Source organism: Falco cherrug, chromosome 7, assembly GCF_023634085.1.
Source record: "Falco cherrug isolate bFalChe1 chromosome 7, bFalChe1.pri, whole genome shotgun sequence".
Taxonomy (NCBI): Eukaryota; Metazoa; Chordata; class Aves; order Falconiformes; family Falconidae; genus Falco; species Falco cherrug.
In genome coordinates, this window is record NC_073703.1 from 4,587,660 (window position 1) to 4,604,812 (window position 17,153).

Below are 17,153 nucleotides of genomic sequence, written 5' to 3' on the forward strand. Positions count from 1 at the left end.
GCAGCCTCTGCAATCCACGGTAGAGGTATAGTTTCAAATGGGAAATAGTTTTGTTATTTACTTATTTATTTTCCCTCCGTGTGCTCCTTCGCTCCCCTGGGTTTCCGGGCTCAGAGGGGACACGCTGGAGCTCAGCGCTGGACAAACATCCTATTTCCTGGCCGAGCCCACGAAGGCTTTTGAAGACAAGGAGGGGATGGAGAGGAGGGGGAATGTGGGGGATGCTTTGGACACCGGCGGGATGCAGCTCAGCATTCCCCTCCGGCACCGAGTATTTTGCAGGTGGTGTGACATTTCCCAGTCAGGGAGGAAAACAGCCCCTTCCCCAGAGGAGCTCGACTCGGGCAAGACAAAGCAGGAGAGGAAAGGCTGGAAAAAGCGACCCGGCCACAGTCCCACGCTGGCCTCTGTGCCCCACGCTTCCTGCCAGGGGGACGGGGACAGCGGCCGGGGGCTTCGCATGGGGGTTCACATGCGGAGACCGGAGCATCTCATGTCCCACAGGATGTGGGGAGAGGTGGCTGCGACCGGACCCGGCTGTGCTGGCATCGACGTGACCCAGGGGATGGGGCCTTCCCAAAACTTAAAGAGAAATGTTGCATTTGCTGTCTTCACCTTGAGTTTAAACCCTTCTCCATCTGCATTTCAGCAACTGTGGAAATGAACAGCATTTCAAACTCCTCAGATTTTTTTCCCAAACCTCTTTGCCTTTTTTTTTTTGCCTCACTTACAAATTACTCAACTTACATTTTGCAAAATTGTGTTTGTTCAGAACCTATCATTTTCATCACAAATTATTCCCCACCTATGAACACCCTCCTCTCTGCTCTAGAAGAGAAAAATGCAAAGAAGAAACTCGGGGCGAATTCAGGGATGCTTGTGAGACCCCAACCACCACCCCGCAGCCGACAGGCACGCTGCTGCTGGCTGCTCTCTGGGAAGGCAGAAGATGCTGGAAGATGAAAATATCCTGCTAATTTTAGCTCCTACAAACCGCCTGCCCTGGTGCACTTGCATGAAGCCACAGATATCCCTGGTCGGCCCCAGCTCAGATCCAACTCCCAGCAGCGACAGACCAGCTCCTATCACTGCGCCATGTGCCACATCCAGCAATTCTGGAAGTTATTATCCAGAGCATTTACAATCCTACAACATATAATTTTTATAAAACTCACTTTTTGAGTAATTCTCTATGTTCTGCTGATGGTAACGGGCATTTTTATTTTTCCATCACCTCACTCCCAATGGCTGAGAGGCATTAAAAAATATTATTGATTTATTGGAGTCATTTCCATCCATCTCCAGAATCAGACTAATGTGCCACCATTTCCAAGGTTCATTCCAGTTCTGCATTATTCTTGGACTCTGGTTTTTCCTTTCATTACAAAACTCCTCCCTTGTTTTGGGTCGAGCAGAACTTACATGAAAAACGAGACTCCTATAAAGCACTTTGAAGTGCGGCAATAAAATAAATCACATCCCCAATCACGACATTCAGCATCAGCATTAACCTCATGAAAAAAGCAGAAAAATTCTCTGCTCTGCTCCAGTGTTTTTAGGCTCATTGCAATTTTTTTACTTTTTTAAGTGCTTGAGGGGAAGAGTGTGTCCCAAAATCCTGAGCTGGAAGGTGGAAATCTCTTTGGCAACAACAGTGAGCACAGAAAACAGGCGTGCTGGGAAGCCCTGAGCAGGGATGCAGGCCAGTGCAGAGCATCTCATCCCCTTCCTCTCCTTCCCCTGCTCCCCCAGCAGCCCTGGGGAGGGGGGGCCGGCAGCGCTGCCATCCCGCTCCTCATCTCCAAACAAAAGAACAAAGCGTCTCATTGAGGTTTCATAATCAGAGCAATGATATCTGCCACCGCCGGGCACCCGCATCGAGCCAGGCACCCAGCCTTGGGGGGGGCATCCCTCGGTTAGCAAAAATATTTTTAAGGAGTATTGAAGGAGAAATGCAGAGGACTGCTGGATTGCTTGTGCCTGTCATTGCGTTGGGTTTTGTGCTGTTCCTCAAAATCAGAGGAAAACACACAGACATGGAGATGGGGAAAGCCCCCAGGCACAATACTACAGCCAAGGAGACTGGTTTGCAGCTCCAGGTGAAGCCTGCTGCCCTCCTTGGCACCTTTGCAGAGCTGCATTAATGTCTTACTCTGATCCTGCTCCACTGCAAAAGCAGGTATGGGAAGAAGATGGGCAGGAGCATGAAATGCAGGTTGGTTAGCAGGAGACTTCCCATACGTAGTGGGGTTGGATTAAGGTGACGATGCTGAGGAGCAGCTGCAGCCCGTACCAGGGAAGGGATGAGCAAGTTTTCCTTGCTGAGAGCGCAGGCTGGCCCATGCATGGCAGTTGCAGAGAGCTGACACCCCTCTTTTTCCCCCACAAGAGCTGCAATATTGCATCACATATCACTGGGCTGAAGATGCAATATTGCATCATGTATCACATGAGCAAGATATGGAGGCATCCACCCGAGCGGCGCAGGGAGCTCCCCGGGACAAGGAGCAAAGCAACCCTCTGGCTGCTGAGGGATCAGAGCTGCCCCATCCTGGGCAGCCTGCAAGCTCCTGCTTCTTGCAGGGTGGGGAAATAAGCTTTTAAGTGGGTGTTTCAGGCTTCCGTTCAGTTTTACAGCAGAGAACAGCTTCATGAGTAATGGCTTTAATAAAAAAAAAAAAAGCAACTTTTTTTTTTGCAGGTTTCTCTCAAGGATGGAGGACTGGTACCCACCCCACATACCCCATCAGCCAGGCAGAGCAGATGCCGTGGGGCAGGCGGATCTGACCCACATGTCCCGTCAGCACACACAAAATCCACGGGGCCCAGCTCTGCCCACACCCCCTGGGAACAGCGCTGCTATTTGCCTGGAAAAAAGAAAAGGAACCAAGAAGCAAAAACCCAGCCCCTCTTTGGAGGCTTTTCTGATCTGCTGGCAGCTCCAGCATTTGCCTACCAGCAGCAGCAGGACACAGCTCTTGTCTCAATGTGTTTATTTTTAAATGCATCTTTTCAAGCATCGGGAGTCTTGGCAACAGCAGCCGGGAGGGAGAGCTTGCGCAAAGAGCCCCGAACGCTGCAATAGGCAGTCACACAGCACAGTGGACTGTAATCCCTAAAAAAATCTATATATCTTATATATCCTACATATAGCGCTGTTAAATCTGCCTCAGTCGTGAAAGCTTTCAGAGAATCTGATTGCTTTTTTCAGCTGTATGAAGCAGTCATTCGGGGGGTTAGCAATACCCCCCCCAGCCCCAGTGCGGTGGGAGGCCTTTCTCCTTCGTCCTGTGCCCCCCAGCAGCGTGCTGGCAGGGTGACAAGGGGGCTGTGGCACTTAGAGCAGCTCTTGGGGTTACCGCGATGACACGTAGCATCTCCCATGGCCTTAGAGAACTTTTTAATGGGAAACCAGTGCTCTTTCATCACCACTCTCTGACTTATTGTTCTGCCCGTGGTTAAGTCGCAGGGTTATGGTTGGCTAGCAAGAAAAAAAAAGATATTTGCATGAAAAAGTGTGTTGGGAAAAGGAAATCCAACACTCATTTTTTTGCTTAGAAAATCTGGGGCTTTCAGGAGGGGTTTTGTGGCAGTCCAGGAGACAGTGCCTTTCCAAAATCACATTATTCCTTTTTGTCTTGCCTCCTCCAGGCGCAGGCAGAGGTTCTGGTGAGCATTCCCTACCCGGGGCTTTCCAGTTAAATTCAACGTACACTTTTGTATCAAGAAAACCAAATACAACTGAAACCCACCCCCTCATTGCCCCTGTGCCCGCCCTGTGTGGGGTGATTTTCCTTCGCTCCCGAGCTGACCTGCAGCCTGCACATCCCTGCGAGCCACTGGGCAGGAGTTATTTTCTGTCAGAAAGGTCAGCGGTGCTCAAGTTTGACATTTCAAGTATCAATCAGCCATTAAAGCAACAAAGTGTTACTGGGCAAAAAACGGAGCTGCTTTTCGGCACGTCTTAACCAAGGAGATGGCTTCATCTGTAGGAAGTGCAGGGCTGCCTGATACCCCCCTCCCCATCCTCACCGAAGCACACTCCTCACAGCTCCCTCCTGCAGACAGCAGGGAAGAAAATATCAAAATAGCTCACCAGGGGCTTATTTTAGAGGAAAAAGCCACCACCAGCTTCGCTGCCATGCCAGACTCCTGAGCATGCTGCCATGTGCATTCCGGGACAGAGCCGTCGCCCCTAAAGTCCCTGCAAGGTGGGTACAACCTTGCTCTGGTCCTGATGCCCCTCCACACCCTGTGAGCATCAGCACTGGGGGATTTAGCAGCCTCGTGGCCAAGGGGGGATTAAACCTCTTCCCAAAGGACGTGGTACATATCAGCCATGGACTTGAGGGGGACCCCAGGTCCTGCAACAGCCAGAGGCAGGACACCCGTGCCTGGGAAGCCCTGGGATGAGCAGGGCTGCGCTCACAGCCTAAATCAATGCTGGCAAACACAAAACACTGCCCCTGCGATCACTATGCGGTGGGGGAGCCCCTGCAAAGCCACCTCCTCGCCCCAACCCCATCCCCGCTCGCTTTGCTTGAGCAAACCAGTATTTTTTCCACTCGGAAGGGAAAATGCACAAGCTGGAGCTGGCAGAGCTGCTCAGGCTGCAGCAGGACCATCACCCCGAGATGTGTCCTGCCCAGGCTCCTCTGGATGCGGAGGATGGGATCTGCTCAGTGCATGCCCGGTGCGTTAGCAAAGCATGTATGTACGATTTATGCTGCTGGAATCCACTCCCTAAAGAAAAGCTTGAAATTAAACAGCTATATTTTTATAAGATACCCAGGATTGCCAAAATTAGTCATCAAATGCTTATTGTTCCATGCACATTAGATTAGAGCCAAACAAATGCTGATTTTAATCTCCCCAGCACTCTAATGCTCTGATGCTTCTCAATTCAACCTTGAAAACAGCTTTTGTTCACATTAATGGCTTTCATGCTAACGAGGCTCGGTAAGATTTAACATTTAGGCACATCCCGTTCTTCATTTTAATAACAATTCCACCACAGAGAGCAACACATGTTCGCAGTGTGCAGGCGTAATTCAGCCACCAAACGTGCCTGAAAGTCCAGGTTCAGCATTGCTGCAGGATTGGTGCTTCGGCCGGGGCACCTGAGCCAGTTTGCAGCCCGAGCTTGACTCAAAAGCAAACGGGCTAAGAAACGCCAAGTCTCCGGTGTAAATTAAGTGGTTTCTCTTTTGTGCCAAGGGACCTTCAGAGCACAGCCAGCCAGTTGGGCTCTTGGCTCGCTTGGGCTCAGCTGCTGTTTCTATGCATCTCTCTGTCCCAGCCTTATTAAAATGCCCTGCGCGGGACACTCACCAGGCTGCTGTGCTTGCTTCCCAGCACGCTAGACTTGTGGAGGTCTCTCATTGACTCGACAAGAGCTCTGTGCAGAGAGGGAAAGCAAAAACATTCAATTCACCACCCAGGAGGCTGAGATAAAACACACAAACCCTTCCTGCTTCTCCGCGCCGCAGCACTGGGCAATGCATGGCAGGATCCGACCCCCACGGGGCTGCTCCTGGGGGGGTTTTGCACAAACCAGAGCACTGCCAGCAGCAGGGCACGGGGCTGAGCCCCCCGAGCCACAGGCAGCAGCCATCACACCGACCCCCGTCTCCTCCTCCCTGGCGACTGCCAGCCCCATTATAATGATGCATTGCCACCTACTTTCTTCTAGAGAACAAAACAATTCCACCAGAACTAGTTTTTGCTCCTGAGACCATTAGCAAATGGAAGCATTTATGTACACGGCACATTACCTGACTCATACCCAGTTCACGTGCTGTTCAGCCTGTCCAGAAACCCTGGGATCAGCAGTGGCATGTAAAGAAACATCTATTCATACACCCAGGTAAAGTTTGCAGGCAAGTCAGATGCTCGCCCAGAGCCTGCAGAGCACCGGCATGGGCACCTCACCTGCCACAGCCAGGGCAGGATCTGGCCCCAAACCCCGCATGGGGACAGCCTGAGAAGGCAGCAGGGCTGCGGTGGCTGCAACAGGCGAGGGCAGCCCCTTCCTTGGGGAAACAGAAAGGGGGACGCTTTTTTGCTGTATATTTTCAGCGCAACTGGCTTTTGCAAGCACCAGAAATGGGGGGTTGCGCTGAGCCACAGGGAAAAGCTGTTTTACACGCTGCTGGGGAGCAAACTTTTAAAATAGAGCACTTTCAAAGGCTTCAATTTTAGAATTTGTGCTTCTCTGCAAGAAGCCTTTGCTTGCCCTTTGAAAAAAAGGCAGTTGGCATGAAATCCAGTACAGGCTGATGGACACAGCTTGTTGACGTGTCCCCCTGAGGAGCAGCCCCAGGTCTCGGGGACACTGGCCGGAACCCTGCACACTCATACTGGGCTGACAACATGCAGCAGCACAGCAGCGATGACAATCAGAGCCCCCAAACCCAGTCCTGCCAGCCCGGGAAAGTTACAGGGGCTGGAAGGGAAGAAGGGACTTAATAGTTGTACGAGGCCGGTTCAGGATTGCATACTGACCACTAAAAAGCAGATTATGGGTATTTATGAGACAGGCAAAACCGTACATCCCATTACAGACAACTATGACAATAACGAAGAATAAATCTCCCCATTAAGCCTCCATGCAGCTATTATGGTTTGGATGGCTCAGTAGTCATGACTCCAAGATAACATCAGTGGTGCCACGGGACCTCATCCATCTCCCGCTGAAGTGAGCGCGCGGTGGCTGCTGGGCTGGGCTGGGGCTGGTCACAGCTCTGCTTCCCCCCAGCACCAGCCCAGCCGTGTCCCTGCCCTGGGGTCTCACACAGACCCATGCAAGCCCCTCCATGGCTGCCCACAGGCAGAAATACCACCTGGCAATGCTCCACTGCCAGAAGCACAGTCCCAAATGCCATCCGCAACCTGGAGATGCTTTTTCTTTCAAATAAAGTTTTTCCAATCATGTTTCAACCCCCCAGTAAAAAAGTTACGATACATAACACAAACTAGTTATAAATGTTCAAGAACAGAGAAAAGAGTCTCCTCTGTGGGAAGAAACTTTTTTTCCTGGTTCTGATACAGGTTTAACCCCCACAAAAAGCTGAGGGCTGATAAACAATTACATAATTTTTGCTTTATTGACCTAATGTGGGCAGAGCTCAGCAGCCTACAGAGCCACGGGCACGCTGGTCCTCGTCCCTGCCAGCTGATGCTGCACAAGGCAGCATCCCTCGCTATGTGCCCGCAGCAGGATGAGGTGCCATTGGCCCCCTCCTCTCTCGGGAAGAGAGGAGAATCAGCCATGCAGGGAGAGGGTCATCCTGCTCCCATCTCACCCCACCAGCTCCATTTTCAGCATCTCCTGACAGGACAGGGTGCTGAAGCATCTGTCCCATGTTGCGTGCACATTTGTACTGCTGACAAGAGACCTCATGCCCCTCCCCCCATCAACCCCACAGTCCACAGAGCAGGGGAGAGCCCTTCATCCTGCTCTTGACAACACTTTGGAGACCCAAACCCTACAGTAAGCAGCAAATCTTGTTTTCTCCTTATTTGTGCATCTGCCTGATGGCACAAACAGCTGGAGCAGCAGAGGGAAGCTGAGCGAATGGCTCTAGATCTGCACCCACCACAGGAAACACCTTTGGGCTCTAATAAACACCGGAATAAATGCACTGAGTGGGGCCTCAGGAAAGGGTATGTTCCCACAAAACAGGCTGTCATGTTTCCACCCTCTCTGTCCTGCTGGGCTTCACTCGGCACAGCTGGATGGCAGCGGTGAGGACGAGCTTGCAGACTGCATGGCAGAGGGGAAAGCAGAGGTGGCTGGGGGTGTAGCTCAGGTCTCACAGCCCCCTGCTAGTAGCAGCAGCCCGTTTCACAGGCTATTCCATGGCAGGGGATGCTGCCAGCCCATCGGAGAGCTGTACGCTGGCACGAGGGTCATCCGCAGCATGGGCCCAGCAGAGCCCCCAGAGCGCACATTGGGTTAAGGTTGCACTACAAAACCACAGATCTGGGGTTTGATGCTGAATTCACTGTGTCCTTACCCACGGGGGTTGGCATTTGCCTGTTTGCTGTAGCAAATGGTGAGATGATGGATTCAATTGCCTTGCAGTGCAGGAGCACCAGCGCTGACGTGGCCTGGCTGCCTCCTTCCCAGGTGGGCCGGCCCCATCCGCTTGTGCTGCGCCCCAGAAAGGTGCCCCCCACCAATGCATCCACACATCAAACCTCTCCCCATGTCTGGGACGGCAGAGGAGCAGGTCGGACCCTGCTGACACAACAGCAAGATACAAGTGCTGCAGGAGCAGTGGCTGCGCTCAAGGGATGCATTGGAGTTGCCCCATGCCCAGATGTCACCAAGGGAGCAGCATCAGGGCTGCTGTGAAGCTCCATGGGGTGATGTCCCCCCGTGAGGAGGTCACACACCAAGGTGAGCAGGCAGGAGCCTGGGCATCCCCTGGGCTCACTCTGCCCCACATGCCCCCAGCCCAGAGCCCTGCCAGAGCAGCCCAGAGAAAGGGGCCAGGGACAGCAGCACATTGGGATGCTCCAAAAGCCAATTTTCAAGGTTGCGCTGCAAATCCAGCATCAGCTTTGCCCTGTGCTGGCCCTCCAGCACCTCGGTGGGTGCTCTGCAGCAGCCAGCACCAATAGGATGAGCAGCACTCTGCGCCCAGGAACGATGCTGTGATTACACGTGTGATGCTGTGATGGTATTAGCACTGGGGCAATGTCCAGGCAGACAGACTGGGGACGCCAGGCAGGCAGTCACACAGCCAAGGGCAGCGACCCCCCCAGCACTGCTCTGACTCAGTCTCCCCAACTGGAGCTGAGCTGCCAAGAGCCAGGGCAGATCTCTCCTTCTGCACCCGTTGGGGCAGGGGGTGCATCCCAGCTCCCTAACAGTGACCAGGGGGGCCCTGAGACAGGATTTTTGGCAGGCACAGTTCACTGTGGGAAAGCCACTGGTCCTTAGTGCACAGACAAGGAGAAAAAGCGAAGAGAGCTCCATGGTTATCCAACTTGTAAAGAGCGGTAGATTGATTTTACCAATATTAAGGATTAATCCCAATAACGCGTTCTAAACAAAAGACAGTCAAACATTTCTGAAGCGATATCTGCCAGCTGAGTTTTTTCCAGCCTGGAAGGAAGTGACTGGGATTTCCCTGGAGTTCAACTTTTCAATGATGTCTTCTTTCTACAGACCCCTGACTGCCTGGGAAGAGCCTCTCCTCTTCCCAAGTCGCTGGGAAAAAAGCACCAAGCGAGGCCAGATGTCTCCTGGCCATGGGACTAGGCTGTCACCATGAGTCCCCATCCCTCCTTGACCACAGTGCTGCTTCCTGCCCTCCCAGGGCACTTCACATGGTCCCACAGACATCCCGGACCGCCCAGGAACAATGCAAAAAGCATCCCTGGCACCAGCATTTGCGGGACTAGTGGGGGCCCCATTTTGGACCATTTTCTCCCCAGGAAACCTTCTGGGGGAGGCAAACCAAACCTCTCCTGGACCCATGTGCTGAGAAGAAACACAAATCTCACGCTCATCAATAAATTCTGTAAACAAGCACAATTTTCCTCCCACTCTGTTTCCCAACTACTTCCCACCCTGTGAAGCTGGCGGAAACATCCTGATGAAGCACAAAGTATTTCTGGCCCCCGGAGCTGCCCTGGGTCACTGACCACAGGATTTTACCCTCCTCCAGCTTGGAATAATGTTTCCTTGAGGGCAGAAATATTGCATACTTTTTCTCAACTTGAGAAGTTTTTAGGAAACTCAGAGAGGGGAAAAAAGTCTCTTTTCATGTGTTGAGATGAGTGGGTAACCAAGCCAGACACTCATCCATGAGTGTTATTTCACGTCACATCACAGGTCATCAAGAAGACTGAGTCTTGTTACTGGAGACTTGGTTACAACAGTTTTTTTCCAGCCAGGATCCAGCAGTTTTAAGCAGAATAAGTGGGGCTGCCTGGATAACAAGAGAAAGCCTCCAGTGGGAGGAGGCCATAAATCCAACCCCTCCTAAACTCACCTGCTTTTCAATTGTAAAGAGGTGGAAAGCCATACACACAGGCAGTAAAGGGCTGGGGGACAGCAGGGAGAGGGGTGGTTGCTGGACCCCACGGGTAAGAAATGGCTTGGGAAGATGCTATGGGGTGGGTGAGGGTAAAAATATTGGGGCAAAAAGGGCTGCTGGGAGCACTAACACTTCTACTTTTGTAATAGCCTGAAAGAAAACCTTACAAAGCCCCATTTTTGTACAGGATGTCAACCACAGAAACTTCTTTATCCTGGCAAATGGGACTTTTCCAAGGCAGGGAGATAGCGCATGGGTGAGCAGCTCAGACACCTCACTCTCACTGTTGTTTTCTACCCAAAATCCCCAAAATGTTCTCCTGAAACAAGCACCCCGGGATGCTCCTCAGGGTGTAGGGCAGCATCCCGCAGCCCAGGCTCCAGCAGCTCCTTTCCCATCCCAGCTGCTCCTGCATGGAGCCATTCGCTCCTGGACAGCTTACAAAACTGCGAGGGTTTTTTGGAAGTTTATCCCAGTTGGGGGCAAAAGTTTTCCAAAAGAAAAGAAGAAAAGAAAAAGAAAAAAAAAAGAAGAAGAAAAACAAACACTATCTCCTAAATATTTCAGGCTTCAGAAAACCGTTTCCTGGCCAGCACGAGGAAGTGCCAGAGCCTGGGTGGATGAAGGTCACAGGACGCCGGGGCCGGGGTGCAGGAGGCACCGACCCCCCCGCTGCCAGCCCGCGAGGTGCCCGCCAGGGAGCTGGAGCCCGGACAAGCCCTGCCTTGTGTGCCGGCTCCCAGGAAGAGGAAAACCATCCACAGAGGCAAAATGGAGACTTGTTATTCAGGCACAAACAAAAGCGCAGGGAAGCTCAAGGAGGAACGCGTTGCAATATTCCTCCCCTGCCCCGTGATGTGCACGCATTCACCTCAGCCTCACATCTTGCCTTTTCCCTGGTTTTCCCTGCATTTTAGCACACAGTGCTCCAGAATCGGGTTTCTTTGCACTTAATATAATTACAAGAGTGGCCAATGTGACTCTCTTTGCCAGAGGTTTGTAGTGAACCAACCCGGAGCTGTGAACCCCTCGGGAAGGCATGGGAGCTGGCATCCCGCAGGCTGAGCCCTCACGGGATGCTCGCTGCACACCGCTGCCCAGCAATATTGCTGTACACTCAGCTTTTTCACCACCGGCTTAAAGAACTCAGCACTTCCACAAGGACTGAGTCTTCCATGGATCTGTTCTCACCCGATGTACCAGGGGTACAGGGTGAAATTTTGGGAGGAGGAGAACTCCAGTGGCTGATAAAAAAATGCTCTCCTGCCCGTGCAGCCACCTGCCCAGCTACCTGCAGAGGAACTAGGGCTGGGCAAGAGGGGCTGCTGTGGCAGACCCCCACCCTGGGCATGGCACCATGTCCCTAGGCTGTTTCCATCCCTCTCTGGCCCTCCCCAGCACTGCCCTGGGGTCCGTCAGGGCGCAGGCACAGCACGGGGTCCTCACCTGCCCTGCTCTGCTCCACGGGCTGGTTGGGTGCCTCCTGACACCCAGGAACGGACGCGGGGCTCAGGGAAACGTGGGTGCTCCTCGACCCTGGAAGAAAGGGAAACCCTTTGGTTACCGCAGCACCACCAGGCACGAAGCCTGAACTTTGACTTCGCCAAATGCACTCAAGAAATGCTGGGTGCCAAACCGGGGTGCAGCCGCTGCAGCCTGTGCCGCCGCGGGCAGCTGATTCCCAGTGATAACAGGATTAGCTCCAGACCCCCCCCCCCCATCACCGGCCCCGCACAGCGAAACTGCTGCTCATCCCAGCTGTGAGCAGGGATTTCATAGCATGGGCTGCGCAAGCCCTCATTCACCCGTGGGGATCTCGAGCCCCAAAGCACGCGGTGCAGAGGCTCTGGGTGCCAGCAGCTGGCACAGGGATGGCCCCAGCACACCTGCAGCCGTGGGTCCTGCAGCCACGGGACAGCCAAGCACCACGGCCACGCTCAAAGTGTTGCCAGCACGGATGGGCCAGGATGGGGCACCCATCGTTCCAGAGCCACCCAGGCCCTGCAAGGGCCAGCGTGCCTTGGGGCAGGCACGCAGCAATGGCCCTGTGCACGGACAGAGAGGCCATTATTCCCTGGGGAATTTATAGCAGCTATTGTACAGGCGGAGAGCAGGGATGCTCAGAGCAGAAGGCAGCCGGGGCTGGGCTGGGCTGCAACAGGACCCTCATCCATGAGGTGCTAATGCCTCCAGCTTTGACAACAGCCCCAGCACCCCTACAACCCCGGGAACCAGCCTTTTCGGTCCCTCCCATTACCAAAACCAAACAGCATTAACTCTATGACAGCAATGCCCAGCACCGACACCCCCCTGTCCCCAAGGCAGGCACATGCACAGCCCCCCGCTGGCCCCAGCAGCTTCCCCTGCTGCGCCACGGCTTTTTTGGCTGGAGCACAGCTATTCCCGACCCTTCAGCACGGGGGGTGGGTGAGGATTTTTCCATAAGGCCCAGCAGCTTGTTTGAGGGATTTGCACAGCAGGCTGTCGGTGGAAGAAACCACCGCACTGTGAGGGGAAAACCCAGGTCTGCATCCCATCAGGAGGATGGGGGCTGTGGTCAGCAATCGGATGGAGAGGGCAGCTTTCAAGCACACATCCCATCCTGGTGCTGAGCAGGAGCTTCCTCAGCAGTGCTTTTCTGTAAATATGGAGCAACAGGTTGGAAAGCCTCATTTTTGGTGCAGCGAGGTGACTGTCACCCTGCCCTGCTCGAGGATGCCCAGATTTCCCATCAAGCAGGGTCTCTGCCGTGCTCACCAGCTGCATGCCACAGCAGGTTTGGGCTCGGGTCTGAAGGCTTTAGCCTTAGTTCTCTGCTCTCTGTAACTCAAGCAACATCCTGGCAGCTCCAGCACTGCCCCACACAGCCTCTCCCCAGGCAGTTTTGTTCCCGAGGCTTTTCAGAGCGATGCTCGAGGCTCTGCAGACCAACTCCGGCCAGGGAGCCGCAGCGAGGGGGCTCTGCCAACAGCTTTGTGATGAACAAAGGAGCGCAGGATTTCTGGGAGCTGAGCTTGGCACTGGTTCCCTCCCGGCCCGGGAACGATGGGATTCACAGATTTGTGGGGGACTCTAGCAGCTGGCTCCGTCACGTAGATTTTGCCTGCTGCCAGATTTGGGTAATTACACACTGACTCGGGAGATAGGAATCCAGGATTCGACTCCTTCGAGCTCTCTGCTAGCTGGGTAATGAATTGAACTATTCATCATTTGATAAAATTTCCATGAAAAGGAGAAGAAGGGGGGGGTTGACCCTGCGTTGCATTTGCAGGGTATGAATTACAGAGCCCAGCGAGCCTGCTGGCCACAGACAGGCAATATTAAAGCGCCAGATTAATGCTGCATTGAATCTCAATTAAAACTCATTAAAAAGCCGCAGGCCAGACAAGTTGCCTTTGATGAGAGTAATACTTCTTGAAACAGGGAGCTTCCATTTTTAGACTAAAAGCGGCCCGTTATTCCTAACCCCCAGCAATCCCACCAAAGCTAAAGGTTAGTGACCATCCACACTGCTGGAGACAAGGGGACTTGTTCTGTACTTGATTAACAATTCAGTACTGACTGCCTTGCTCCGTCCCGGTCCAGCTGGTAAGGAACGCGACCCCCTTACCTCCCGTCAGCTGTGCCACCATGCACCATTACATGATCTCCATCCATCAGGTGCTGCAAAGCAGCTCCTCTACAAGAGCCACCATCCCTCCATCCCTGCCTCGAACCCACCTCAGGAATCCATTTTGCATAATTACTTCCAAGCAACATCTGTCTGGGCAGCCCAAATGAGCAAGGCTTTTCTGGCTGCCACATTGCTGAACCCCAACTAAAAATATATGGATTTTACGGCAGCAAGAGGCAGAAAATGCCCCACTCCTCCCACAGCCTCTGTGGGTTGTGCCTGCCCTCACCGCTGCCTCCGTGCCCTTCTCCTGCTGGGAAGAGCATCTGCCCTTCGTCACAGCACCGTGCCAGCAGCTCGCTGTGACACTGGGTCCTGCGTGGGGACCCAGCCCCCGTCCCCAGTGCACAGCCCTGGCTGGGCTCAGCAGCAAAGGAGCCCGATTGTTCTGAACAGCGTGAGCAAAGCCCCATGCAATGGTAAATCCCGTTCATCTATTTTCTAGAGATGTTGGTTATCTTGCACCTAATCCATTAACATGAGTTTTACTAATGCTATTTGGAGTTGGTTCGCAGAGCCCACACAGTGCTTCATCAACTTTATTTTTAGCCAACTGCCTAGAGAAGACTTCACCTGTTATTTCCCCAGAAATAAAGTCATGCTGTGCTGTCCAAAGCCTAATTGCTGCAAAGCCATTTTCCCTGACATCATGGCCCAGTGCCTTCAATCAAGCTTCCTATTGATCGAACCAGTATCAGCATTTCCATGGGATCAGCATTTGCCCCAGACACTCCGAAGCTGCCCTTACCCATGAGGCGAGGACACTGCGCCGTGCCATCAGGGATGTCACGATGTTGTAACCTCCCACCCAAGGGCCTCTGCAGTAATTGCTATTTGCCCGTCTTAGGGCATCATTTATTTACTGTGTTCGATCACAACAGGCTACAGTGGCAATTTCCTCTCTAGGTTTTGGTTCTGGCTTCGTCTGCTTGCTGAACTATGCGGATGAACCATTATTTAGGCAGCGTGGCTCAATGGCTAATGTCAATTAATACATAATAAAGCCAGAGGAGAGCATAGGATAATTCAGACTAACGCATGCCATGGGACCTCCCAGATGGCATCCTCTTTCAAACTGCATGCTTTAGAAAAACCTCCACTCATTTTAAAACTATATTCCCCAAATTAACACGCCCCCAGGCCCCCACTAACTTGTGCTCGTGGTTAATTATATTTAGAGCTTTGGAAACAGCCTCTGGCAATGGGTGGGAGCTGGAAGCACCAAGGGACTTCTGCCATGCCTCTGCCTGCCAAAATACACCCAGCACAACCCCTGCTCAGAGGTTATATTTGCCTAGCCCTTCCCTGACCACAAGATTCCCACTTGGGTATCCCCAAAGACCCCATTATCCTTTCAACGGCAAATGAATTCGGAGAGCCCAGCCGTGGGCTCTTTCCTCCCGCTTCTGTTCTCCATCCTGTGACTCACATCCCTTCTCCCCCGAGCCCCACACTGCCCGCCCGCCATCAACCTGGCTTTGTGCTCTTCCTGCTTGCTGGTATAAAGCTGAAAGTCATCCGGGGTGAGGAATTACTCACCCGGCCCCAGTAAATGACAGCCATCAAGAAATTCCACGTTTGCCACGAGACCTGGGCCTGTCAGGACTGTTTGCCTATTGCTTTTGCAAGTAGATTTGTTTAGCTTCGTAGCACAGACCCTTTTCTTTATATATAATGCATTTGGGCTGGTTTTCTGTTTGCAAGCAACAGAGAGCAAACACGAGCCCCAGACCCTCACAGGACCAGCTGATCTACAGAAGGGAGGACATTGCTCCTGATTCCTACAGCACCTTCTCAGCTAAAGGCCACCACCTTGCCAGCTCTTACTGCACAGCCTGGAGAAAGTCCTGGACAAGCAGAGCTGGTGTGGCACACCATGCCACACCATGCCATGCTATGCCACACCATGCCACACCATGCCATGCTATGCCACACCATGCCACACCATGCAACACCATGCTATGCCATGCCACGCAATGCAATGATGCCAGGAAGGTGTCACAGAATCTGGGCAGCTCCCCAGGCATGAGACATGGGCTCTTGCATTTCAATTGGTCTTTCTCCATCCTATTTTTAACCTGCCTAAAGTCTCCCGGGTAGCAAACTCCCCCAAAAGAGTGAGGTCTGGGGACATGCTGCAGCTGCTTGCATTTCTTCCTGTGGGAGGGAGGGGGGTGGCTTGGGACACAGATGAAACCAGCTTGTTACACATACTGACAGCAGATATTTCTGTCCCTTCCTTGCCTTCCCCCAGCCCCCCACATACCCCAAGAAAAGCTCTCTGTGCCTCCCCATGTCTCCAGCTTGCAATAGGACAGCTCTGCCTGGCCTTATGCACCCACACCTGATTTTCACATCAATTTTCCTCTAAGGATGAATTGCTCGGGAATATTTGCAAAGTTTGTAAAATCCTACCCATGGCTCCTGTTTCCAGCACGGCCTGGGAAGCGGCCCCAGTGTGGGAGGAGTTGTTGCAGGAAGGCTATAAATGCCTGTTCCTGACAGCACTGGGAGCTGTGGGCTTTACTGGTTTTAGTTAGACACCTGCTGCTGGGCAGGATGTGAAGACCCCAGAAGTCCCCGGGGGAGCTTCCCCCTCGCCTGCCCCACTGTGGGAACACACACTTGATTCCCGGTTCCCAAACCCCCCCGTTCCCCCCAACCTTGTGTTACCAAACCCTTCCTGGAGTCTCCACCTTGCACAGACTCCTGGCAGGCAAAACCACACAAAACCCCCATATCCTCTCCCACAGGTCCTCATGCCACTTTCTGTTTCCTTCACTCCATCAGCCTAGGCCATATGTCCCAGCCTCACACCCAGGGGAAGGACCGGTGAGAGAAGGGCATGTTCACCAATTCGGTGCTGGGGTCCATGCCCTGACTTTCTTGGAAAGACCCCAGCACCGATGCTGTGGCAGGTCAGGAGCCTGCTCTTGGGTTTCCTTTAGCTTGCATCAGGATAGTCCATATTGCAGGTAATAAAATGTATAGAGTGTATTAGAGCTTTCCAGTGCTTTAGCAACAGCATACTTGGTGCACATGGCATAGATCTTCCCAGTTTGTACGTCCATTCCCTGAAAACTAACAGCAGAGCCCTCCCCCATCCTGCTGAAGGTGCTTTCCTTACAGCCCTGCAGCCTCTTCTCAGCATAGCTCTGAATAAATCCATTTGCACTCAGAAAAAAAAAAAAAATTGTTAATGAGCACTACAAATTAGTCAGCCTGGCTTAAAACCATGACACTTGAAATCAGTGAGTTTGTAGTTCTTTCAACGCAATTGACCTTTTGGGTCTGTCCATCAGTCCCTCTCTCAGCATCCAGAAGAGCTGGAAACACTTTTTCTTGCACACAGGTGCTGGTGGGTTTGTGGAGCTGGCAGGAGCTGTGGGACAGCACGATGTGGCACGAGGCGCGCAGAAATACCCAAC

General features: G+C 52.8%; 1 protein-coding gene across 4 annotated transcripts in view; it reads right to left on the reverse strand.

Annotated features, from left to right (window-relative positions):
- CORO2B (coronin 2B) overlaps positions 1-17,153 on the reverse strand; it is a 44,960-nt gene that overhangs the window by 26,028 nt on the left and 1,779 nt on the right. For 2 of the 4 annotated variants that reach the window (XM_027811395.2, XM_027811394.2), the window contains exons 2-3: positions 11,499-11,588; positions 5,332-5,398 (exon numbers count right to left, since the gene is read on the reverse strand). The exons of 1 other annotated variant lie outside the window; for it this stretch is intronic. In XM_027811395.2, the coding sequence (XP_027667196.1) occupies positions 5,332-5,382 (51 nt within the window). In that variant the 5' untranslated portion in view covers positions 5,383-5,398; positions 11,499-11,588. The remainder of the gene's footprint in view (positions 1-5,331; positions 5,399-11,498; positions 11,589-17,153) is intronic. One more of the 4 variants, XM_027811396.2, reaches the window with a different exon arrangement.